At 49.5% G+C, this 25,945-nt stretch overlaps 4 protein-coding genes across 5 annotated transcripts; 3 read left to right on the forward strand and 1 right to left on the reverse strand.

Moving 5' to 3' along the window:
- The first annotated feature begins 11,765 nt into the window (after nt 1-11,765).
- On the forward strand, nt 11,766-12,704 carry LOC131216126 (protein transport protein Sec61 subunit beta). Its single transcript, XM_058210538.1, has 3 exons — nt 11,766-11,959; nt 12,018-12,223; nt 12,290-12,704. The coding sequence occupies exons 1-3, from the start codon at nt 11,957-11,959 to the stop codon at nt 12,375-12,377; spliced, it is 297 nt and encodes a 98-aa protein (XP_058066521.1). The 5' UTR covers nt 11,766-11,956; the 3' UTR covers nt 12,378-12,704.
- Nucleotides 12,705-13,134: 430 nt separating this feature from the next.
- On the reverse strand, nt 13,135-15,075 carry LOC131206854 (uncharacterized). Its single transcript, XM_058199437.1, has 3 exons — nt 14,467-15,075; nt 13,771-14,398; nt 13,135-13,705 (listed from the first exon to the last, which is right to left on the reverse strand). The coding sequence occupies exons 1-3, from the start codon at nt 14,793-14,795 to the stop codon at nt 13,532-13,534; spliced, it is 1,131 nt and encodes a 376-aa protein (XP_058055420.1). The 5' UTR covers nt 14,796-15,075; the 3' UTR covers nt 13,135-13,531.
- Nucleotides 15,076-19,683: 4,608 nt separating this feature from the next.
- On the forward strand, nt 19,684-21,005 carry LOC131206828 (chondroadherin-like protein). Of its 2 annotated transcripts, none has more exons than XM_058199433.1 (2): nt 19,684-19,837; nt 19,910-21,004. In XM_058199433.1, exons 1-2 carry the CDS (start codon nt 19,815-19,817, stop codon nt 20,718-20,720), a joined length of 834 nt encoding a protein of 277 aa, XP_058055416.1. In that variant the 5' UTR covers nt 19,684-19,814; the 3' UTR covers nt 20,721-21,004. The 2 variants fall into 2 exon arrangements, with proteins under 2 accessions (XP_058055416.1, XP_058055415.1); XM_058199432.1 differs by having other exon boundaries at nt 19,690-19,837; nt 19,907-21,005.
- Nucleotides 21,006-23,381: 2,376 nt separating this feature from the next.
- On the forward strand, nt 23,382-24,765 carry LOC131215090 (zinc finger protein 320-like). The gene is made up of 2 exons (XM_058209467.1): nt 23,382-24,596; nt 24,662-24,765. The coding sequence occupies exons 1-2, from the start codon at nt 23,382-23,384 to the stop codon at nt 24,674-24,676; spliced, it is 1,230 nt and encodes a 409-aa protein (XP_058065450.1). The 3' UTR covers nt 24,677-24,765.
- The last annotated feature ends 1,180 nt before the right edge of the window (nt 24,766-25,945 follow it).

The raw sequence follows: 25,945 nt of genomic DNA on the forward strand, positions 1-25,945 counted from the left end.
TCTGTATATTACTTTTCTCAAGTGGGCCCCCCGGAACAGGAGTAAGATGTTCCCCGGGAAGAAAGTGATACATTTCGTCGTTTCGGTTCGCGCCGTCGGTGGCCACGGGAGAGCATAATTTTTCTCTCCCGAGCATGGCGCCGTTTACCACTCACTTACGGCTAATAGGTGTCGGCCCCGACCCCGCCAGGGCTAGTGGGGCTCATACTCTAAACTTCCCGCTTGGGTGGTTTTTGGGCGCCAAACCGAGGAACGACCCGAGCCGGTGTTCGGGTGGGAATCATAATGGAAATTAAATACGCTCCATGCTGAAACTGACACCAAATTTGTCGGCAGCAACCCAACACCGGGGTGCCGGAGAAAAAGGGCTCTCCTCGTTCTGTCGTCGAGACGAATAATTTCAGTATTCGATCGGGCGTGACCGCACCAGCAGCGGTCGACGACGACAACTGGAGCATAATTTGTTCGAAATCATTAAAAATATTCGCCTCATTAGGCTCGCGGTGACGCGATACACTTCACTGCTCACTGCCTTGTGCCTCCCGAGTTCTTCGGCACGGAGCGGGAAATCGTCGATTCAAAATCGACCAACTTTTTGCCACCAAAGTACCACCACAATTGCTACAACTCCAGGCTGCAGGTTCGAAACGGGGCGCGTTTCGATACTTTTTGTCGGGCGATTCCCGGTGAGCACTCTCTGGACGCCGGCCTTCTCAAGGGCCTTTTCCGGATGGCCGAATCTTTTGACTAGTTCCACCGTTCACCGGAAGGGAGTAGAAAGTAAGCACCGGTCGATCCGGTCTCATTGATACTGGCGTCTTTCCGAGTCTGGCATGATGCAACGCAGAGCGCACCTCTAAATCGGACTCCTATCTCTTTTTTTACCATTTGAAAGACCACAAAGTTTTGATCCAACGCTTCACAATGTTTCTTCAGTTTCAAGTCGAACCGGATCGTGAGCCTTCGCCGGACAAAGTTTGAAACAACTCCAAAGCCGAAGGGTGCAAATTGTTAGTTACTCCTCCCGTTAATGAGCTATCGTATTGGAAAGTTTGAGGCGCATCGAACACAAACGCTGCACATTGCCGCACCGAAACTCATCCAATTTCAGCCCGGTTGAGGGTCTATAATTTGTTTGTTTTAAGATTCTGATTTCTTTCGTGCACGTCCGCGGACATTGCAACTCCAACTACAGCACAGCTTCGCGGGGAACTTTTCTCACCAACTCCCGTGAAACCTCGGAACCGAAATTAATCACCACTTCACGGGTGGACCACCGTTCCGGGCGGGACCCGAGATCCAGTTTTAATGTTTCCGGAACCATACTCCGGAGTGTACCCGAACAGAATGATGATGATGAAAATCAGTACTCGGTGCGAACTTGTTGATTCATTAAAAAGTTTGATGATGGGAAACTTCATCCGGTCGAGAATGGTTCGTGTCGCGTCCGGGCCCGTTGGCCATGGAGGGCCCAAGAACTAAGACCTTCGGCCCGTCTCTCACTCGCTGTAGTGTCGATATTCAGGCTGAGGTCGCCTGTAAACTATGCAGTGCGAGTCGCCACGCCCGGAGAAAGGGTGTTAATCTACTCTGAAATCAATCAAGCGAACTGTCGGCAGAAATCTGGCTTGTTCGTAGTAATTAACTCGAGAGCCGTGCGGCGATTGGGGAAGAAAATTGAGCGCACAAGGATTAAAATTAGTTTCGTCAAGCCATTACTTAAGAACCGGGGCGCCAAGAAGCGTCACTTGCGGCGCTGTTATAGTGCCATCGTAAACTTGGGGAATAATCTAAAGAACTGAATCGAATTCGAATGATGTTGGTCTAACCACAGCGCCTCGAACTCGATTGCTTGCGTTTGCATTGCTTCTTAATCGGCATTGAGCATTGTTTTTGTTCCTTACAGGGCTCGTAGTTCATTCGCTTACATAATTCATCCTTAAGCTGCACGATCTCATTTCTCTACTTTACTGCTGCTGTTTCATTCAGTCTCTCGTTAAATTGCGAAAGAAAAATTATTCATCCGAACAACTTTAATACCGTCCAAAACGGAACGAATGGTTGCCCTGATTAGCCCCCCGGGTTGCCAGTTTTGTCGCGCTTATGACCATCCCTCCAAAAATTCATCCATCGCCTGCCCATCGGGAGCCGGCTGAGAGGCTGGGCGCTTGTGCAAACATTTTACGCCACTAATCCTCTTTCGTCGATTCCATCAGACGGCGAAAGTGAACGAGCGGCCCCCGGAACTCCGTCCGGCGCCCATCGGAAGGATGGGCTACATCGGAAAATGGAATGTAAAATTCTATCAAATCCGCCGCCGAAAGATAATCAAGATCGGGTGGACCCGGTGGGGAACCGGGCAACCGGAAGCATCGACTTTATTCTTGGCGTTCAAAAACAGAAAGTTTTTCGTGAAAAAGAATAAATTTTGCCGGGCTCGGCTTCGAAGCCGAGTGGCGGAGTAATTCGAATAAAATCCCGAATCGAAAGTTTGGCCCCGAACGGAACGAATCGTGCTCGTTGGCAGCCATTTTGCTGGGCGAAAGTATCTTTTTTTTTGTCGATTGGAGGGTAAAGAGGAAACTCATTTGATGCTTTCCCGGGTTGCAATCATTACAAAACTCTGGTGGCCCGTCTATTTGTAATCAGACTGATGAGATAATTTGCACAAAAAAACACGAAACTACAAGAGGTGCCTATCTTTCTGGTGTGCTCTCCGGAGTCCGGGGGAATCTGCTGCCCCAATCTTTTTGTGGCCACCGGAAATTCCCTCCTAGAGGTGGAACAATCGAAACCGGAGCAAAACCACGTTACCACAATTGGAACGATTTATCCTCGACGATGTGACGTGACCGTTCCACCGTTCGGTGTAATCACAATCGTTCGTTTAATTCCTATCACCTCCGACGATTTTCCGGCTAAAGCCATTCTCTGTCTCAAACTACGACAGTTGCCTTGCCACCGACAACTTGCCGGCTTGAGGACAACAATTTTCGGCACGGCTCTTGCCCGTGGCGATCCCGAACACACAATAGAACGCGACAGAACAGATAACACAAAACACGGCGAAGCGCTTTGCCACGTTCGCGGCAAGTTGACGAGAAAGTGATAAATTTTTAATTAATTAAAATTTAATTAAACGCTTTCCGGGCCATGTGGGGGCCCACCGTTGGGACCCGGGGACACAGATTGCAATTTTCCGGTGGTATTTCTCACTCACCAGGATCTCGCGTGCCATCGAACGCGTTTGGGGTTTGACCGGGTTTTGATGTTGGTATTAATTAAAAACGGTAATTTTTGGATCATAATCAAGCGGCCTTGGGATTGCTTCGTGGCCCAGTTCTAAGTTGCTGAAGTTGCCGGTGAACAGACATTAGGTTGATGGTCTCAGTAATTTACTTGAAAGTGTTTCCCAAAGCGCGGTCCGCAATTGCATCGGGCAAATATATTGCCATTCGTTCGGGTTCTAAGGTATGTCCGGCATGCAGCATTCGATTCCCGAACCGGAATTGCAGTGATTTCTCTTCGCTTTTCCGGTTTTTCACATTTCCCCCCCGATGCACTGGGACCGCCATTTTACTTCACCTCCCTTTCCGAAAAGGCAAACCGATCGTTTGTGGTTTGATTTATCGTCAGCGCTCGTTCCTCCGCGCGCTGGTGGGAGAAAATGAAAATAGAGCGAAGCGGCAAACCCGAACGACGTACTTTTCATTTAAAAAACTATCTGCCCACCGGGAACGTTCCATACAAACCCACATACACGGGAACACATGTATCGATCGAGAACCGATTATTAGAGCAATCAAAATTACCAACGGCCATTAAAGCGGTGCTCTATTCTACTCGGCACATTTTTCCAATTTATATGTGTGGCGCTCCAGCGCCGAATGGAGGCGCCTGGTACGTGGTAGAATCTTGGGAATGTTGGAGAATTGGAGTAAAAAGTTTGCATGACTCGTTCCCGTCCAACAAACCACCGTTCCGGCGCCATATTTCATCTTTGCTGAAGTGCCAAGAAAAAATGATTGAATACTCTTCAATCCAAATAAACATCGAATGCAAATTGGAAGCCGTAAGTGCTCGCTAACGGCGGCCTATGAATGTTGAATGAGCCTTCTTCCTTCCTTGTGGGGCCATTTGGAAAAAAGACACGACCACCACCCATACACCCATAGATTACTTATGCACCATCGGCAAACCTGGAGGCTTAAAAAGTTCGGCGGATGTCCTCGCTCGGTGGGCCGCTATTAAGAGAACATTCAAAGAAAATGATAAATGATGCTGCGGACGGGCGCGCGCCCCTTGGCCGAATCGGTGCAGCCTTTTCGCTGCTTGTGACAATCGATAAGTTGACACTTTTTGCAATCTCGCGGCGCCATAAATGATTGATTAGGGATCTCGCCAAATTGCAAAGTGGCACCCCACACACGTCCGAACCCGGCGGAATATCAGCATCGATTAGAGAAGATTCTGAGGCTGACAAGAGTTTGAGATAAAAGACTTGGAGTTGCAAATCTGTTTGGAAAGATTTTCAAAATTCATTCAGGCAAGATTTTATCGCAGGGCCCACGGAATTCCCACCTGCTCCGAGGATTCTCCCGACGAACATTGACTCCGACGTGGAGGCCAATTCCATCCCGGAATCACTTTTCGGTGAATTACACAAACGTTTCCATTGGCATAATATCAATCACTGGGTGCGGGAAGCGGAAACCGGTAGCTGACGGGGAAAATGGGAAAAAGCTTTCACCCGGGCCCGGTGGCAACCCATTGTGCCGACACCGTGACCGATCTAAACCGCCACCTATAAAGCACATGCTCCTCGAGGATCCTTGGCTCGGAAGCCAACATTTATTTACACACGTGTTGTTAGCTCAGTATAAATTGGTTTCAATTTTTCTTAACCGACACCGGCCGCGCCGGCCCGTCCTGCCATTCCCGGTGCAGGATACGGGCGCTGAGTGATCGAATCCTTCGGCGAAAGCAACGGCACTCGATTCCGCCTGGGTGCCGCCTGGCTGGCTCGGTAAAAGGTAAGAAAACATGACCAAAGTCTTTGTGGTACAATTACTTGAGATCGGGAAATTTATTGGTTCCGCTTCGAAGCCCGGGATCCCGAGGATGTGTGTGACGTTGGACAACCCACATACGCACACATACACACGCTGGCGCACCTTGATCGGCAAGGGTGACCTGCCATGTCTGAAGCGGGAGCATTTTTACCACTTTAAAGTGTTTGTTAAGCCTCCGCAATCCGTAAATCGACCGTGGCCACAAAAAAAGTTGACTGTTGGAGATTGTAAAGCTATCACGCAATAGGTTTAATGTTTACTTTCTGTTACAAAAACGAGCCAGCAAACATTCGTAGGGATTCGTATAATATTCACTTTGCGTAACGTTTTTAAAGTCTGCCAAATGTTTCTAAATAATTCCTTCAGCGAGTTATTTAATAAAAGTCTCATAACTTTGAATTTAGACAAAATAAAATCTAACGAATGATGGATGGGAAGATAAAGATCCTCGAAGTTTCACAAAGTTTTTCAAAATGATTACCAATTATTGGCTGAAAGTGGAAAACAGAAAGTCACTCAACAAAAGAAAACCAATCGTTTCATCAATCAATTTTGGTGTGTTTGTACAAAAAATCAAACTTATTAACAACCACTGCGTTACATTAACCATCCGCCCGGGCTCGGGTTTTGGCCAAACTGCCACAGATCCGGCGAAAGGCTCCGCTACTCCGCTTCCACGCGGCAATCAATTTCAGCTTAATTTGTTCGCTAACCCTAAAGAGCCGAACCCTTATCAGGTCCGCTTTCAACTAGCGTTAAATTTATGCGATTGAATCTCCAGCAAAGCGATGGCCGTGGCGGTCCGTGGGAGGACATCCATCCGTACCGTCCCGGTCGGTGGCGTTTTCCTGCGCTAAGGGAAACCCGAAGTGTGGCCCGAAAAACCCCTAGCCCAGCCGGCGGGAAAAGTGAGCAACACATCTGAATAAACTTTAATTAACAAAGCGCCAAAGCGCCAACAATCTTCGGGTTCGGGTCGGGACGGATCTCTTTCGGCTTCTGTGTGTATGCCCGGTTTCGGAGGACCCCGTCATGCCGTGCTGCTTTTCACTCATTTCGAAGCGGTTGATTTGTTGATTGAAGCTCTGGGTGAAAAACCGGGTTAAGCTCTGTTAACGATACGCGAATGCAACGAGTTACGAGGACCTTCCGGGCCGAATTAGTATTCGAACACGAAGGATCGCCGGACTCGGCCCAAGCTTTTGGGTCCTGCGACTTCAGTTGTGAATGGTTGAATGATTTGCGGGGATACCTTCTTCTTCTACTGGGCGAAAACTAACAATTACAGCCATTGGATACCTTTCTGCCCTGGCGGTCTTTCTGGTCGTCTCCTCTGGCCGACATGGTTCCACCATTTTGGGCCTACAATGGCTCCCGGGCACGCTGGGGTCGCCTATCGGAAACGGTATCAATTTTACAACAATTTCCGTTCGTTGATTTCCCGTTCCCGCTTTTGAGTGATTTCCCGGCCCTGGCCGGCCAACGCAACTCAAAAGTCCACAAACAAATCTGCATTCGAGCCTCGGTCCCGCGGCGCAAATGGAAAAGTTTACCGTACGCATTCCTCTACGTGGCCGGGAAATTCTTATCCCGAAAGTGAGAAAAAAACTCCCCGTCACAGACCGTGGCGCCGAAGTACGTCATTTGCGGAACCGGAGTCCGTTTTGGGCGGAGGCTTTCGGCATTTCTCTGTCACCTTTTGTGTGCCTCGCACTTTTTCTGGTGCTCTCCCGGGGCCATCCGAGCCCCGGGTCGGGAGTGACGCAAAATGGGCACCGCGTTTTTTTTTTGCCACTTTCCGACGGAGACAAACCATCGTCAGCATCCGTGGAATGTTGCAGGTCACTTTTCAGGGAAGCCGCCGGAGAGCCGACCCAAACTGCCCAACACACAAAAAAACGAAGGAAAACCATTTCTTTCTCCGGATTTGTTTATTGTTCATATTCCCACCGATCATTTAACCATCCGATTCTGGTTGAGGGTAGCAGTCGTTTTTCACTTTTCCCGCGATTTCCCCACGCCCGCAGGGCCGTTCCACGGGATTTCTTGCCTACGAATCTCGAAATGGGGGCCCGGTGAAGGAAAGTTTTTCCTTTTCTGCTCGGTGGCTGGCTTTTATTGAAGAATTATTTAAATTATTTCGCCTATCGGTGACCTCGGTTGACGCACATTTTTGGGGCTCCTTATTTTTTGCGGCTATCATCAACGGGGCGATGTTGGTTATCGGTTTCAATTTTATGTTTGTGTTGACAATTTGTTCGTCCCAGAGAATCTTAAGCAAACGCAATCCTGCTGTCCTATGCAAACATTGAGAATAATTTTGATTATTTTAAAAGATCAATAAAATAAACCAGAGGCGCAATAATCTTTGCTTTGGGCATATCATTTCAGTCGTTCGATTTACTCGATTTCTTTTTACTAAATAGTAGAAGAATTGGACATACAAAATAATTATGTGTCCTAAACTAAATTCAAAAATGATATTTTAAACATTCAAAAATTCAAAAAATATCAACCAAACATCCGACAAAATAGTTAGAGCACTTCATCCCTTAACCACCAGATCGCGCCACGATGACGGATGAATCAAAACCGACTTTTTCCCCTTTCTCGAACACATCCAGCCATTTTCTAAGCCATCAAGTCTCAGAGACGATGAGCCCAGCTTTCTCGTGAGCATCGTCGTGACATTCTCTAACCCGAGCCTTCGTTTATCATGTGGGTTGGTCGGTGGCACATCCCGAAGTCGAGCGGTCTTCGTCTTCGCCGAACCGTCGTCGGTCGGACGATGCATCTTCGCGGCCGAGAGACCAACCGATGGAAAATGCCGGTTACTGGCGTACTGTGTCGTACCGATTGATGATGAAGTTCACGTTTCGTAGCGTGGGAATAAAATCAAGGAAAAAGAATCTCAGTCAGAGCCCACCCAAAGGTCGAATATACTTTTCGGTGGCCTTGGCTTCCCGCAAAAGATTCATCGTGGTTAACGTCGATGGCAAGGCGCAAGCCAACTCGACTTTCGGATAACGCAGTAAGCACTGCGACGATAAAATCTTAAAGTTTGGGCTACATTTTTGGGTCTTAAACATTTATGTCATAAAACTAAACCCGATTGGTTCGCGGGATTAATTCAATGTAGTTTAGGTAAGACACAGGCGACCATGTGGCCATGGCACGCAGATTATCACTTGGCCAATCTTTCCTGACATTCACAAGCATCCCAAATTGGCCTCCGGAGAAAAGAAGTTTCTGCCGCGGGCGGCCGCGTTCCCCCGAAAGCCTCTCGGACGCCCATCGGGACCGGGTTTCAGGATCAGGAGCACCTCATCCTCCTGTCCCCGTTTACGTGCGTCACAAAACCGCCTGAGGCCCGGTCGATGTTTCACACAATGTTCCTGCCGCAATAAAGGACGCCCCATTAGAGGAAAATTCTCATCACAAGCCTGCCAGTGTTCTGTGCCTGCCAGTGAAATGCGATGCTCATATCGGGAAAGTGTCTCAATTGGACCCTCGCAGTGGCACAAACTTGGCTGCCCCGGGTCCCCAGTGAGAATAAATCAAAAATACTCTACTAACTGTCCTGGTTGTTGAAGTAAGCGAAGAGTCCCGCTTTGTGTGACACGGCAGGGAGCCTTTTTGACAGACAGACATAAGGCTCCGGAAAAGCTCCCTTTTGGCTGCTTTTGAATGTTTGATAACGTACCGACTGACTGAGACTGGAGCAGTTCTTTAGACGCACACGTTCGTTGGTGGCCGAGAGTGGTGAGGTTTTCTTTTAATCTCCTCACCGTTTTGATAATTCTGGACAGGTCGTAGCTGACACTGAGCAAGATTCGTTGATTAGTTCCCACCAGGGGGTCTCTTTTCCAGGCGCCCAGTTTCTTTCACGTCTTCTCGTAAAATGTAATTAAAGCATGTTTCCCGAGGAACCAAATAGTAGGTCGTCCTTTAAGCGGTTCCCGCAAAAAAGGCTGTCGTACGTCACAGAACACTCGTTAACAACGACAAGCACGGCAATCGAAGGCCCAAGAAGCCCGACCCGAGTTCTCCGTGGGGCATCAAATTAAAACAAAAATCCTCATCAAATGACAGCAGTTTTTGTGCCGTGGCGGGCCCTCATCGCGAAAAACACACTCGAGACGAACAAAATGATGCCCGTGACGAGTCGTTTTTGACGCAGAACCACGACATGACGTTGCTGTTCCCGGTTTTCGGAACTGTCCTTTCTTTCTTTGCCGACAGCGGCGCTGGATGACTTTCGGGAATTTTGTGTTCGCTTTCCCGGAAGTTATGACTGCCACCGGCGTAGAAGACCCGCAAAGAATCTCGAGCTAAGGAGAAATCGTCACAGTCTTCCGGGGCCCGCAGTGCCGTCGGTAAGCAAAATCAGGTACGGATCTGCTGAGTAAGCTGGATCGGTGTGAACTTCGAGACGTCGTTTGACGCGCAGTACCTCGGCGCCTCAGCCTCTGCCTCGGAACCTCGGATGTCGCTCAAGCTGACAACTGCTGCTTCCGCGAGCTGATTGGTTGGGCGTTCGGAGTTCGCTCCGGAGTGCGTGCTTTCCTTGAAACGGTCCCACTTTGACTCCTTCCAGGTCCCAGGGGGAGAAACCGGGCTCCCATCCATCTGTCCGCCCTGTCACCGGCACCCAGTCTCAGGTACAATGGCAAATTTATTCGATTGCCAAAACGGTGATAATGAAGGATTATCAGGGATGTCTGCCGAACGCCCCGTGGCCCCGTGTACTAATGAGACAGAAATGATTAAGCCATTCCATTCGCTGCATTGCAAAAATCGGTACCAACACGCCTTCCACGGGGCTATATGAGCGAATCCTGAGCGTATCGGATGATGGGAACAGATTTATCACTGCCGCGTTCCCGCTACCGGTCCCCGCCGTGGTCCCCAGGTGGTTTCGCGCTTCCGGTGGCGTGCAATCTTCGCGATGGAATGTTTGATAAATCGAAAAATTAATCAATAATCTCGCGCAATATGCTGGCCCGGCCTCCCGAAGCAATGGTTTGGGTTGTACCATCATCATCAAGATGGAAAGCATGATTTTGTGGGCAATGAAGCCGCCATCTGTTGGGCATTATTAATTCATGCGATTGTTGCTGAATAGTTTGTTGTTTTCAATTACATATTGCAACACTATCCCTATTCGGAAAAACCAAGATTTTAAAATATTTTGAACAGAGTTGAGTTAAAGTTCCCTCTTGAGAGGAACAGTAATCGAAACCAGTCTGGGTTGCACTTCTTGCGGTCCAGTTACTTTCTGGTACAGCACGTCTCGAGTGATTCTGTGAGAAGATGCGATCAATTTTTCCGTCCCCCAGTCCATCGGCTCGATGCAGCCAACCCGGAAACGTTGCCCATTTTCTTCAACTCTCCATTACGTTGATTAAGGCAATAATGGCAAAGCCCTCGAACATGATGAACGTGGTGCTTCGGAGTTCAATACGGTGGCCCCCCTGGAAAAGAGTATAAGTCATCGTTACCCGATGTCGATGAGTTGCGACGCTCGGTTTCTCGGGGTCAGCCAGCCGCCCAACGGAAAGTAAAGTTTCGGTTGCCCCCGGGGAAAAGTTCAGGAAGCAAAGAATAATTGCCAATTTTTAATGAACAGATTTATTTCCCATTATAACCGCCGGACGTCTTCATCGGTCGGCGGTGAAATTGAAACGGAACCGGAGTATGGGTGGCGACAAGATGGCCTGACGGCAGACGGCAGAGATCTCTTACCGGACATGGCCCCAAGGCTTTGCCGATGAGCCCATAAACCACCGAGCGATGATTACGCTAATGAAAAAGTCATAAAAATGTAGCTCGCGTGCGGGTTGTGGGCACGTTTTGTCGACTTCCGTCGAATGTTCCGGAACGCTCTTCCAGGAATATGCCGACAATCGGATGGGTTGGGTCAGTTGGTCCGTAGGAGAGCGAACCGAGCCTCAGAACCTCGTGGTGTGTCGGTGGTTATTATTTTTCAATCTCCATCGAAAATACATTTCACCCACGTGGCCAGCCACGCAGAGATCAAGGGCTGACCCGGGAAATTGGCACCGTCGCACCATTTATTCGGTTTTGTTGCGTGTGCGAATTGTTTGTCAGGGTGGTTCATTGTTTGGACGAACATAAATGTCCACAATCAGTGAGCCGAGAACTGAATTAATCAAAGACGGGTTTACATACCGTGTGCGGTTGCAGACAAAAATTACTATTATTTATTCAGTGATGATCGCTGTTACAAGCGAAAGTAAAGAAAAGCATCTTGATGGAAATAAAAATAATAAGATTATATGTGGATAACTTGAATAACTTTGACAACACGTTTCAAGTGTGATAAATAACCTTTTACTATTATTGATCCTCGATTGGATGATGATTTATCGTTGTTAGAAATTATTATTTTGAATCATACAAACTTGTGAAACACTCTATAACTGATTTTTCAGTGAAATCAATGTTTAGCCGAGTTTTGCTCCTTGATTTTCGGAACAGCGCCCTCTTTTATCGAGCACAAGTTGTCGTTGACAGCCGGGTTGATCAGAAAGAGCCATATTTTGTATGATCAGAAAGAGCTATATTTGACATGGGCAGAAAGAGCCATATTTGACATGGGCAGAAAGAGCCAGAGGCGACACGATTTTGACGTTTACCGTCGACGTGTTTTCAATTCAACGACGTGGATCGCTCGCCTCCGCGGAACGCACAACGAAGCAATCGCTTTTCACGGTGGAACTTCCCATTCACAAATAAACGTTCCTCCAGTGCGTGAACTCCGCCTGTTTTGGCCACGATTTGCCTGCCCGAAGTTGTTTTCACTGTTGTGTGTCGTATTCCACGCCACGGTTCCCTGTTCGGACGCCAATTAATAGAGCAAAATGGTAAGTCTGTGATCCGGATACGTTGTGAGGGTGCTAACCCGCTTTCCTTTCCCGGCAGCCTACTCCAGCTAGCGCTACGTCCGTCGGCAGCGGTAGCCGATCGCCGTCAAAACCGACCGCTCCGCGTGCGGCCGCAGGCGGTGCCAGCAATCTGAAGCAACGTAAAACGACCACGACCACCACCGCTGCCCGGAATCGCACGACAGGCACCGGATCCGGTGGTATGTGGCGCTTCTACACTGACGATTCCCCCGGCATCAAGGTGTAAGTGTTCCCAAGCTCCCCAGTGGCCGGTTCCGGGGTGTAACAAACTTCTTTTCTTCGCCGTAGTGGTCCCGTTCCGGTGCTCGTGATGTCGCTGCTGTTCATTGCCTCCGTGTTCATGCTGCACATCTGGGGCAAATACACGCGCTCGTAAAAGGCTACTCGCGTCACCGCCCGAGTGGCACGGGATTTCCATCCGCTTTTCGTTATATTTTCCGTTCTTCAATCGTCATCGTCTGAGTTGAAAGTGCATTCTGTTTTTTTTTGTTTTATACCAATACCTTCTGTCTCACTCCGCACTGCCCCACGGCGCACTCCGAGACTGATGGTGCGAGCGAAAGTTGAGGAACTTTCCTGTCGGAGTGTAGTGGTGGCTACATGAATGAGCGACCTATGGCGATCGCTCGATCTTCCGAAAGACGTAGATCCTTTGCGGACGCCGGATCGGAGAATATGACTGTGTCTTATGTTCTACCGATACCGGCCGGAACGCCGCTTGGTTAGCCACTAATTTAAATATGCAATTCTCTAGATCTACGTAAGGCAATCTTTATTATTCGTACGGAATGAGAAATAATATAATTATATACAAAACAACAACCTCTTGTTCGTCTTTTGTGATGACCAAATGAGGAACCGAGCTCAAAAATCGTGGGGCTAACCGTCGAAATTATTGGCCAACAGTCAATGAAATGAAAGAAACATCGAAATCATACGTTTTCCATTGCTTTATTTTTCAAGCTGTTGTTGAGTAGATACATTGAATTGAAAAAAAATGATTAAATAGTCCGATTAAGATTGAACCCCTACTACAATATGACCGTGTGCTGTGTGTGCTAGCGACACATCTCCCAGTCGGGCACGAGCCTGGTACGGCGGAATGATGATCGAGGCGCATACTTTAACGATGGCGAATCTCAAACGAAACGACAAAGCCGAATAATTATCTGGAACTCTTCTCTTCTGTGCCGGTCTCTTGAAAACGACGTTAATATAATGTTTAAATTTAGTGCAAAATGCTCCGCTGCGTCTTGCTCGCGAAAACTGAAATGCTTTGCGATCCGGAAGGTGTCGCGTATAATAAAGACGAACAACAAGTTGCTTAACTGCACACAAACACTGATTAATAGTTATGAAACGAGTGAAATTCAAGAAACAAACTCGACTCAATCCGTCGTCGTCGTCGTGCCTGCGGTTTCTACGAGTTAAGTGACCAATAATATACGTGCTTTTCATAGAATTGTAGATATTGTGCACAAAATATTTTCTTTAAAAGATGCAAGAGAGAGAGAGAGAGAGTAACTCCTTCTAATTATCTGCCGACAGTTCGTTAATGTCGCTGTTGATCTCCAGCACTTGCGCCACGAAGTCGGTGTCGTGGATCGATTCGCAAAGACCGCCCATCAGATCGATCAACTCGTTCACCTCCATGCGCAGCTGCGGGGCCAAGTTCTCCAAGTGCACCAACACCGGATCGGGGATCTGCGAATGGCAATGAGGAAGGTTAACGCCTCAAATCTCCAAAGGGATCGCAATCGCGTGCTTACCTTTTCCGCATCTTTGAAGACGGCAAACTTAAACTTCTGCTTCACCTGGTTCTCGAGCGGCCCATCGTAGAAGAGCGTGACCTGTGCATCGAGCGGATTCGGCACGACGGGAAAGTAAAGCCCAGCGCAGACGCGTCCCTTCGCATCGCGCGACAACAGCGACCGGAAGTTGTACACCAGGTTGCGGCGTACGGTGACGTCAATCGCCGTACGGTACGGACGGGCGATATATACCATCGACAGTTCGTACTGCTGCTTTCCGCCGCGAGTCATCCGCTCCGTCCACGTGACGTAGTCGTCATTGTGATCGTGCATGGCGTAAATGTACTCACGCTTGCAGTGCGCTTCGTCGGATTGCGTGAACCACCCCGTGTGTGGATACTTCTGATCCTTCATCACGGTGACGGCACGGGCCACGTGGTAGCCGGGGTCAAGGATCAGCACACCCTTACGCCCGCCGACGACGATCTTCATCGCCACGAGGGCGTGCTCTTTCTCCAGGGTGGATCCTGCAAACTCGATACCATTCTCCTCGCAGTGCTGGATATAGGAGTCCGACTCGTCCAGTGCTTCCTCGCACGACACCAGGTACATCAGCCGCCCAATGTCCGGATAGTGTTCCGCAATTCTGTAAGCAAATCCAACACGGTTAATAATCCGTTGCACGCCACACTCAAACGCAGGGTTCCACCATACCTGGAGATAATTTCCATGCCCAAGCTGACGCACATGTGATGGCGCCGGTTGATCGGGATGGTATAGTGCTGGAAGTGTTGCCTCAGATCGGCACCTCGCACGCTGCGGGCCGCCTTGTAGGTGCGGTAGAAGTCCACGAAGTTGTTGGCCGTGTTGTAATGCGTTTCCTCGAGCATGCGCTGGAGCTTCGTTTCAATCAGACCGATCAGATCCTCGTACTGCCACAGCTTGTCCACCACGTACGCCGGCACGGTGCTGGCCGACCACTTGGGCAGCGGCAGAGGCTGCTCGATCGGCCACGGACCGTTCGTTTGATCGAACGTGGCCATGTTGTAGCTGTCGCCATCGTCCCCAACCCAGCGGCCATTTTTGCGGCCACCGGTAACGGTGACGGAGGCGGCGGCCACTTCGGTCTCGTCCGCACCTTTCGCACCAGCGGCGGCGGTGGCGAGGGCAGTGGATCCGTCGTCCACTCCCGTGTCCCCGGGGGACACGGGTACGTCCTGGGTCGTCGTCACATTGTACCTGTGACTATCCGGTTCGGTCAATCGTCGGGCAGATCGACCGAGCCCGTGGTCATCCCGTACCACGGGCAACAGTTCACGGCGCGCGGGTACGAGTCAACTTGGCCACTCGTTGCCCCAGCGGCCAACGGTTGGTAGGTAGGCGCCATCCTGTCGTTCGACGCTTGCAATTGAAATGGCGTTTGCACCGCAAAGATCGCTCCGGCCCTGCTGCTTGCCAGCCAGGCCCGGTTCGTCCCCTTTTATAAACGTTGGTTTTTCACGCTCTGCGAACAAGAGAGAGAGAGGAAAATGATGAAAATGAAGAAAATTTCAGGAAACTTAAAATTAAACACAAAAAAGCTTCCAACCGAAAAAGCTCAAAGCAGCCAGTGAGAGCTTCATTTTCTCACCGAGTTTCTCTCGCGCACTCTCGCGCTTTCTCTCTCACTCGCGCTCACGTGGCACGCCTTTCTCGCTCTCGCACTGTACGCAATCGCGCTTTCAAAACAAAACAGTTCGCGGCCAGCTGTTACACCGAAAGCGCAATCCATCCCAATGTTGCCATGCTTGAACAACGAATGGAATGGAAATCACTTTCCAATACCGTTTCCATTGTGTGAAGACGACCACACCGTGACTGATAGCAGGACAATGATTGTTATCGGCCTCGAGGGGAACCACCAACCCCATCGGGCGCATAACGGGTGATACGCGATATGTCACGTGGCGCTCCGCGCAGCTGTTGCCTTTTGCGCCATCAAAAGGCACACGCCTCGGACGCAAATAATAGAGCGTCCATAACGTGGCGTGTGTTGAGAGTAGAAAAAAGGGGGGAAATTCTTGCAACTGACGGGCACACACTCAGCATAAAAACACCCGCCGCTGACCTTAATATAACTTCTTCTGGCATCTCGCAGTCAATTGCACACATGCACAGAGCGCGCTAGGAACGAAGACGGCGCGATACCACCGATGGCGAGCGTGAAAGAGTGAAAAAAAAACATTACCATAGAGAGGCAATGTTGGCCTGTTTCTGCGAAGCACAAAGTCCAACCAACGGAGTGGCCCGTCGGTTGTGGTGGTAGTGTTTGCTAATGATTCCACGGATGTGAATCATCGGCCACGTTCCAGGGAACAATCATGTGTAGTTATCGTGTTCGCGCTGTTCGTTTGCGTAGCGCTGTGACATCACACCGTGTGGGGCAGTAAAAAAAAACCCGGAGATAGTCATTAGCAACAACTGCTGCCATGTCAAACACAACGTGGAAGTGTACACATGGCACGCATTTTTTTCTCCAACCACCGTCAGAGGCTGATCGTCACGTGATCGTGTTATCGTCACTATCGAGCCTTCGAGTTCAATTGTCACAATCTCTGTGGCGGGGTCTCGTTGTCGAAGGTCATAAGAGAACGGACGGTCGGTCATTTCGGTCATCTGACGATTAACTCAATTACCCACTCCGGGGGCAACCTAATTCAATTACCCTTAGGAACAGTCTACTGTTTGCCACGAGAAAGGCGATTTCCGAAAAGGTGCCTTCCCCGTTAAACCAATTTAATTTTGGTACCCCCCGTGTGCCATTTGCAATTTCGCTACAAGTTCATGTACCTAGAAAGAGAAAGATATTTAATCGGTGTGTTAGGACACTTACCCATACAACGGCCTAAGCCCCAGTGAGAAAAATTTTCCTTTCGGCCACCTTCCTGGACGAAAGAAACACTCGTCGCCGAAGACTCTTCCAGTGGCAGAGGTTGTCGGTTTCTCTGGGGTAACTTCGAAACTCACTCACGCCGTTCACAGTACGCCTTTTTCGTTAAAAGTTTCTGCACGAGTTTTGGACCGTTTTTTTTTTTTAGTTTGTCTTTACACAGGTAAAAATGCCGCAGAAAATGGCAGCGACACAGGAAACTGACGTTCAATAGTTCAGAAAGGCTGGAAAAGGGGCTCGCCTTACTACGCGTCCCTTTCAAAGTGTGTAGCCTTTACCCGCGTCTAGGCTTTGGGTTTCCTTTTCTTCGTCAGCGTCACACGGTTATAGAAGTGATAAGACATGTATGAAACGACACAAACGACGGCTCTCGCAGCCCGTGGCACAATGGCACCTCACTTTCTAGTCCAACGTAACGCGTTCATCGGTGCGATTTGGTGTGCTCAAAGGGCCTTTGAGCGGGTCACAACACAACACAAAAATTGAGGATCGCGGTTAGCTGGCTGATCTCTCTTCACACTGTTTCGCTGGGGGTGGCGCCTTCCTGGCTCGCTTACTCACCAAAGGGTTACCGATCAGCTCAATCGCTCGCTTGCGACTGCTTTGTTTTCGTCGTGCGCGGCGCGCGGGATTTTATAAGGCTTGCGGACCCGATTCCGGGGGTTCAACAACACGTCCGCGATCCGCGGGTGCGAGCGGGACAGCCGAACAGTGCGCACTGCGCTGTAGTGGTACCTGCTTGCGCGCACTCACACTGGCTCGTCGATCGTACGTGATGCTGCGATCCGATGACGTCCTTTAAAGGGGGAAAAGAAACAGATCGTAAGAGAGAGAGAGATCGTTAATTCGAGTGAAAACAAAGCGGATTGAGAACAACAATCGCCGTTAGATGTAGGGCGTGAGCCTACAGCTTGACATTCTGGGTGATGCGATCCTCCCCCCCCGATCACGATCGTAACATATGAATTATTCCCAACTAACAGGCACGTGTCGTGCTTTCAAACGCCTAGGTAATTGCCGTCCTATGCACCGGTTAACTGCATTCCCGTCCCTGCGGTGTCATAAAGGATGACAATAGTCCCCGGTGGTGAGTGCAGACATTTTGCACGACGCAATAACGGGACACATTGTTGTGGTGTTGTCGCGAGGCCAAGATTATTCTCAAGACGCCAGTGTTTGGCCAATTTCGCCGTAAAAATCCTCGCGACACGATACGGCACCTAAAAAGCAAGATCTCGTCTCTTCTGCCAAAAGCAAACCGCAAACATTTGAAAAAAAAACCAGTGTACTCTTTGTCCCCTGAGGTTTTGCTTCGGTGACCTTCTGGTTCATTGTTGACCATTTCTGCCAAACGGACGTCAACAAGATGGCCCCGTTCGCAAATTTGAAACCATCGTCACGTGGGGCATCAGGCGTTTAAATTGCAGCGCGCCGCAAAAGGGGCCAGATTCGTTTGAAAATAAATTCAGCGTGCCCCCCCGGGACCGGCCGAGCACGTGAATCACGTGGATTGAATCGATCAAATCCGCGCGATTAGAGAGGGACGAAAAACGTGTGTCCAGTCGAGCGGGCTGATGGAAATTTCCACTCCAACGACCCGCATCGCGTCGGACTCGGCAAAAGACAATATGGTCAGGCGCGCTAAGTCGGTCAAACAGCCCCGTGATTGATAAGATTGTTAGCTCAGGAACAGCTGCCGCTGGCAAGGTTACCGGCGGGCCCATTCTCAATAAGCAGGGGCTCGGTCGACAGCATCTCGACAGACGACTCGACGAAATGCGCCAACAATTTCGGTGCATAAATTATGAAGCAGCACAAGGCAAGCGAACCCCACTTTCGTACGTTCCATAAATCACGTGTTGCAGTCAGCATAAGCGGCCGTGAAGGTCAAACTGGCGCCGTTCTTTCCGCGTGTGCCTTTCGGTGGCATAAAATGATGCAAAATCGTTTCCAATCTCGGAAGGGTGGGTTCAGAACGGCTTTTGCTAGTTACTCGGCTCGTGGCAGTTGTTTACATGGCGGAAATTGCAGCCTAGAGAGAGGCGGAAGTTTGGTCGGTACCGGGGTCTTGCTGGTACCTAGCTCGGTAAACATAGCCCCAGCCGGCCGTTGTATTTCGCTATACAGAGTAGATAGTTATTTACAAACGAAACTCCGGCCCTCCTCCGGAAAAGGATTAAAATGTTGCGCTACGACGGAGCTACAAGTCCGACGTGTGTGTGCAGGAAATCGAATTTGGCAAAAGAAGCGTCGGTCATGCTCCGCCGGTCTTTGCCCCGGGGGGGTGCCGCGAGATCTGGACGAATCCGGAATTTTCTGCCCACCCTGTAAACAGCAAAACTTTCCATTCGCTGCAAATACAGAGGCTCATAAACCTCGCGCGTCACATTGCGGGCGTCGCTGCTAACGGGACGAGGTGATGATAATGGCGATCGGTCCCATAATCACCTCATCAAAACAGACGCCGTCGTTGTCACGCCGTGGAACGCACGCACGACAGGTGATAAACAAATTTCGTGATAATCAAGACTCGTATGCTGTATAAGACTCGTTTTGTTGTATGCAGAATCGATAAGCTTATTGATAAATTGGCTTGACAACCCAGCAAACTATTGGACGAAAGTGTCGATTTGAGGTAATCAATTTGCGTAACGCTTTTCCTGTGATCCAAGAGGGAACGTCATAATTAAATCTCGCGTCCACCACGTGTGTGCCACATTGCGCAACACAACATTCTATGGGTCTTTCTCAAATCCCAAGACCATGAGTCATGCATGATCCTATTTGTATGGACCAAATCTGCTCCACTGCGCGTGATCGCTTGTTAGCACGTCTGGATGTTGGTCATCGCATGTAGACAAACACAGCTAAACATCCGGATTACGAAAAAAGAAACTTACGAAACATCTGTGGATGTTCCCTTCCCTCCGAGTTGTGTTGATAGTCGCCCAGATTGGTTGGGTCGCTTTTTTTCCTCTTTTCCAAACACTTACCGAGCGGACCGAATTGGCTTCTCCTGCGTGGGGCCGCAATTGCCTGAACTAGGCCTAGGCACTTGATAAGTGCCACTGGCTGGCACTGGCGAGTAGTGGTCGCTAATCGCTTGAGCAAACCGCATCCGTACCGGTCAGCGATGACAGTCTGGACACTTTGGCTGTGAGTATTTTCCCCCCATCCCAGTGTCACCCACAAATCTGGTGATCGTTTATGTGTTCCTCTAATCAGCAGCCTCCTGATCGGTGTTACCGTTGGCGCCTTTGGGGCTGGCACCCGAACAACGGCCAAAAGTTCAGCCCAACTGTTCCACTACGAATGCAACCGACTACAGGAAAGTGATCAGTCGTGGCACTGCTGGGCCGAAGGGTACAGACCAGTGGCGGCCAATGCCCAAAAGTTCCACGAATCGGCCAATGCGACCGAAGCCGACATACGGCGTATCTTACGGTTTAACCAAACCAACACCGTGCTGTTCATGGTAAACAGTAACTCGGACAATCAGAATCTTCGCACCGAGTTCAGCCTGCGGCCGAACAACATCGTCCGCCTAGCGCTGGACAACGTTGGACTCGAGACGCTGCAGATTGGTCCATTCGTTGGCGGTGAGAATGATTGCCGTTTGGGGGACCTTTCTGTGCCCCGGAATCGCCTCCGCGAGCTACCCCCGGGTGTCGAGCGGTTGACGGTACTCCGGAAGCTCGACATGAAACACAACCTGCTGCAGCACTTTCGGCTCGATCGCCTCGCAAAGGCCACCTCTTTACGGCGCTTGTTATTGGGTCACAATCGATTGGAAAGTTTCACCACGGACGGGGACGTTTCGTTCGATTCGCTCCAGGAGCTCGACCTATCAAATAATCGCCTTACGACGCTAGACTCCTCCGGGTGGAACATGCCAGCGCTGGCTACGTTCCATGTGGACCATAATCGCGCCCTAGCCTCGATTGGAGGCTGGTCGAAACGACGGTTCCCGCTGGTGAAGGGTTTCGATCCGACCGGTACGAACAATTGGAACCAAACCTGGCTCTCGACGGTTCAATAGCGGTTAAGGACGGAAGTGGCTCACAGAATCAACCATGACAGATATTAGGGAAAGGTCTTTCTCAAGGGTTAGGTAATGTAACTCATTAACTGTCTCAACCTAGAAGGCAGCACAATAAATCTTAAATGATCCAATACTCGCTGTCAATATTGGACTCGGATATAAAATAGTTTGCAGTACTCGTCAAGGTTGTTTGAACAATTCCTCATCGATTAAACAATTCTACTCCCTGGTCCGTAATCACCGATCCTTGGCCCGATTCTTTTTATGTACGCTCCCCGGTCGTTTGCATGATTCCCTTTCCAACCAGCCGTTAGCTCTACCGTTTTCGATTTAAAAATACATGACCAACAATTGCGACTTGTTCCCGGTCGACGTAAATGCTGTTTGTTGGCAAGGAACCGCAATCCGAGGGACGCAAAACATAAGCAAGGTTGTGTCGTTAGCGACTCGACATCCTGCCACGAGAGGTCCGGCAAATTGGACCACCCGGTGACGTACGACGACTGCATTCCGATCGATAAATACGACGAAAGCATCGCCACTTTCCGCGGCCCCGTTCTAGAAGGTGAATGACTTTTCTGGGCCCAATTGAGGCTTGGGTCAACAAGCGCAAAATGGAACATACCGATACCGATTGGATCGATCGCCGTGAGCGCGTATCTAAATTGGGACTTAATAGTTTTCAACTTACCTTGTCTACAGGTATCTTGGACAAGTGGTAGGGAAATTTGAGGCTGATCGTTGCTTGACGGAGTCCTAGTACCGATCGTCGTATTGACTGTTTATGGTTCACATTAATCGACGCCACACAGAAAACACAAAATGGGTTCGGGCAAGAAAGAGAGAGGCTTTCGAAACGGGCGACCCCCAAACACTTTAATGTTTATTGATATTTTTAACGTAAAATATTAAATCACAATTTAAATAAACCAGAATCACTATCAGCGGCTCGACCATCTTCGCTGACACCATTTCCTTAACTGGGCAGCGTGTGCAGAATCGTTTTCCTTGCCTTGCCGTTACTTTTCAACTAAGCTTTGTCTGCCCACCATCGGTCGGACGGCCCACGGTTCTTATGTGTTGCCAGGAGGACTGCTGGCCCCTCGGAACGGCTGCTGCTGCTAATCGATACCGAAGAGCTCCACAACTTTCCTTGGCGCACGGTTTTTCACTGCGAAAATGGAGACGCAAACACCACCATACGGTACAGTCGACGGTTCGATTGGGAGAAGAAAGGCAGCCAGATGATAACGAAAAACTGTGACCCCGATTGGCCACAGGGGAGGAGAAACCAAACAAAATGTCCCTGCAATGGGTGTTGCTAGGGAAACTTAAAACTGTTTCTCCGTTTTTTGCTGCTTTTCACTTTTCCACTTTCAACAGTAGCGCTGAGCTGGCCACTACTAGAGCGCCCTGTTGGCGTTGCTGCCTGAGAGAAACTGATCCGAATTTTCTTTCGTGTCATTTTCCTCGCCAACCCAGCGAGTTGTGTAAGTGGAAAACTCTCTTCCTCTCTCTCTCACATTTTGGTAAAATGCAACGTGGTCCGATTGAACCGCTCTCTTCGAACCGTTCTCCCACACGAATCCCCGGAGCACGCTTGTTACCGTGAGGAAAACGGCGTCTGGCACATTACGTGGCAGGAAGTTAGGGGTTTCCTGCTCCGTCCTGCGCCCGCCACTGTCTCGCGGGAAAACACGTCACGTTAGTCATCGTAGAAAAGTAGAGTCGGTGGGGCAGCAACGCGGGAGATAGTGAGAGAGAGGGGACACACATCTTGCTATCACGATATAAATAAATCCGACATATCCTGCGTAAGTGTCGATGATCATATTGCCAGCACCGTCCGTCTGGTAATTATTGAGTGGGCTGGTGGATTCGTTGACGTAATGGACATTGTCCCGTGAGGGCGTCTTTTGATTGATAGTTTCAATTTTGATAAAAGGCTGCTTCATAAGTCATACCTTTCTTTTATGCTCCAGAACGATCTATTATGCAAACCAAAGCGCAATACCATCGGACGAATATGATTAAGATAATTAGATACCCGGTCAGTACCTCGCCACGGTATGGCCATAAAATGTCGACCACAGTTAGTTCTTATGTGGCGAAAACCATGTCGATTTGTAGACTGATTTGTTCTTCTTTGGCGGCTCATGAGAAACAAACTAATCCCAAAGGTTTGCACTAATCTCACTTGTGGTAGTCTTAAGAATCTCTAGAATCAAACATACTTATAGCCGTAATATTTACATAGAAAACAGTGCCAAAAATATTCAACAAAAACTTTAATTAGAAAGAAACGAAGTGACTTGCAGACTTGCACTAACTAGACTTGCCTTGAAGGATTGCAAAGAAACGACTCAAAAATTATTACGATACGTTTTATAAAAGGAAAAGTCGAGGCAAGCACGGTTGAATCGGTTTTTTTCTTCAACAAATTTCAAACAAATTTCTTCTACGCGTAACCATTCTGCTTCAGTGTGTCGCTAGCTGCAGGGATCGTTACAGCTTTAAATTGACAGGCACGTCAACTGTCAAATCGCCCCATTGTTTATAAATATTGGCTAAATCTTCGTACTTTCGTTCTAAATTGTTGAAAATGACGGTATTTTAACAACTTATCACACAAATAATGGCTTGTTAAGCGATCGAGCGATGGAAAGCACCGGCTTCAACGATGGCCAACTCGCATCGTCGTCGTCTGCTTCCTCCAGCGTTACGGTGCTGCAGTATTTGCTGCAAACCTCAGCGGACGGTACTCCGGCTGGGCGAGCGGTTCAAATTTATGCTTGTTCACAACCTGGGTGTAAAAAGCAGTACCTGAACGAGGGGCACCTAAAGGCGCACGAAAAGTTCCACTCAAATCCACCGCTGCCGTTATGCGACTCTCCGCCGGTGGACAACCTACCAAGCGAGCGCAGCGGACTACAATTTCTGCTGGAAAATGAGCACATGGAGTTGGTATACGAAACAAACGACGACGATGAGGCCGAATGCTGCTATGAAGAAATTCTAGAGGAACAGGTGGTAGCCGAAGAGACTGAGGAAGAATTCGTTGACGTGAATGATCTTTCGTGCGATTCCGAGGAACAGGCCGTTGAGGATGATTGGGATGTTCACCCGTTGTTAGATAACGAAGACGTGCTCGGAGTCGAACAGCTAGACATTTCAGGCACACCGAAGGAACAGAAAGTATCCTCTTTACGGACACGGAACTTTCCCTGCCAGTGGCCCGGATGCCAGCACACTTACATAAAGTCTTCCCACCTGAAGGTGCACCTGCGGAAACACACCGGAGAGTTGCTCTTCGCATGCCACTGGCCCTCGTGCGACAAGCGATTCGCGCGTGCAGAAGTGTTGAATCGCCACCTTCTGTCGCACACCTGCAAGCGAAACTTCGGCTGCCGGTGGTGCAGTTTAACGTTTTACCGGCGCGATCACCTTCAGCAGCACCTGCGCCGGCACAACATGCCGCGCGAAGAGTGCCGACAGTTTATGTCGGAGATAAAGCGAACCCCATCGAAACCGCAATCACGTTTGCGATGCATAAACAAGGAATCGAGCCGTGCGGGACATGGCGCTGGGGATCCTTCGAATCGACCGCGCAACTTTCACTGTTCATACGAGGGCTGCGAAAAGACGTACTTCCGCCAGAGTCATCTGAAGGCGCACGAACTGCTGCACGAGGGAGCGCTACCGTTCCGCTGCCCGTGGGAAAACTGCGAACAGGCTTTCGCGCGATCGTTCGAGCTGTCCCGGCACCGTCGGAAGCATACCGGCGAGCGCAAGTTTGTGTGCCATATCTGTCAGCAAGCGTTTATGCGTTCGGACCATCTTTCGTGCCACGTGAAAAGGCACACCCCCGGAGCGGTAAGCGCAACACGGTCTCCCGATTGAGTGTAGATAATTCATTGGCCCTTTATTTCCCTTTTCAGCCTGCTGGCCAGTGACGCGACGAAAGGACGATTCGTAGAGCTCCCCCCAAGGTTCCTTCCACATTATTTAACTAAGTCAGGTTGAAAGCAAATAATCAAACCCCTGTCGTGATTTTTTAATATTTAAATAGAATGACAAACAGTAAAATGAGTCCCTTTTGTGCATTACCTCACGAGTAAAGTATTCATCAAATGGCAATAGAGTCTTATTTTGAGGCGCGTAAGCTTGGCGGTATTGCCAAAATATGCTGCCAAAGGGAATTGTTGTTTTGGGCGTGCTCGTGCGTTTCGATCTTGATAATGCGTGGCCATCCGTGGAGTAAACAAACAGTGAGCAAGAAGGTTCGGGCGGCTGATATCACAAGCCTTGGTGGGCGGGTGGCTGAACGACATTTGTTTGCACATGACGCGGAGCGGGGTCACAGACTCGTGACCCATATATCTCGGGCTATCTTTGCGTCGTTGGGCCATGGTCCGCAACGCAACTGTATGTTGCCTGAGTCAGCAGTTAATTTAATTTTTGTCGACAACGTGTTCGATACCAAGATCGATACTAGAAAAATTAGTAGGAAGGAATGTTTTAGTAACGTGTTCTGCTGTGACGGCGGAATGGAATCATCCATCATTAAAATTGATGATGCACGTTGCTTCCCCATATTTTCCGCATCGACAGTTGGCCTCTCTCTGTCTCGCACTCTCTGTTATGTTTTGACTCGGAAGGTATGGCTTCCCAGAATTCCTTCCTGCCCAGTGCGAATGCAACCCTTTTCCGCACACAAATTACTTTCTCTCGCGGCAAAACTGAGACTCTTTCTCTCTCTCTTGTGGTGTCTCTTGCTAATCTCTCTCTCCCGGAAGAGAAAACCCGAAGCCGAACTCGCGCTCTCTCGCTCGCACAGGAAGCGAATCCGTTGCGTGTTTTTTTCTGGTTGGCGCCGAGAAACGAAGTTTTGTTGTGACGTGGATTCGAACGGCTGGCGACAACGCACGCACACCACCGCACAGCACTCGGCGAGACTTCCTTTGAGGACATACCAAAATATTAATCTACTGTCCCCGGGAAAGGGGGGGAGGCAAGGTTGGGGTGGTGGTCCAGCTTCATTGATTCGAACGCGCCGTGAATGGCGGCATGATTCATCTTCCGACATGCCCAGCTCTGCTGGTCCACCAGCCACCGGAGAGTCGCAAGATTTGCGTTGACTCGGCTTCGGCTGGTAAATCGCCGGTGCTCCGGCGGCGACCATCGGCTCGTCGGCCGCAGTCTGGATCTTTCGCTCGAGTTGT

Source organism: Anopheles bellator, chromosome 1 (genome assembly GCF_943735745.2).
Source record: "Anopheles bellator chromosome 1, idAnoBellAS_SP24_06.2, whole genome shotgun sequence".
Lineage (NCBI taxonomy): Eukaryota > Metazoa > Arthropoda > Insecta > Diptera > Culicidae > Anopheles > Anopheles bellator.

Excerpts from the sequence above, each read along its gene's own strand:
- LOC131216126 (XM_058210538.1), top strand. Across the intron at positions 12,224-12,289 it reads GATTCCCCCGGCATCAAGGT|TGGTCCCGTTCCGGTGCTCG; the intron begins GTAAGTGTTCCC and ends TCTTCGCCGTAG.
- LOC131206854 (XM_058199437.1), bottom strand. The coding sequence starts at position 14,795 with ATGGCCACGTTCGATCAAACGAACGGTCCGTGGCCGATCGAGCAGCCT. Across the intron at positions 14,399-14,466 it reads GGCATGGAAATTATCTCCAG|AATTGCGGAACACTATCCGG; the intron begins GTATGGTGGAAC and ends ATTTGCTTACAG. Across the intron at positions 13,706-13,770 it reads TCTTCAAAGATGCGGAAAAG|ATCCCCGATCCGGTGTTGGT; the intron begins GTAAGCACGCGA and ends TGCCATTCGCAG.
- LOC131206828 (XM_058199432.1), top strand. The coding sequence starts at position 19,815 with ATGACAGTCTGGACACTTTGGCT. Across the intron at positions 19,838-19,906 it reads ACAGTCTGGACACTTTGGCT|CAGCCTCCTGATCGGTGTTA; the intron begins GTGAGTATTTTC and ends TCCTCTAATCAG.
- LOC131215090 (XM_058209467.1), top strand. The coding sequence starts at position 23,382 with ATGGAAAGCACCGGCTTCAACGATGGCCAACTCGCATCGTCGTCGTCT.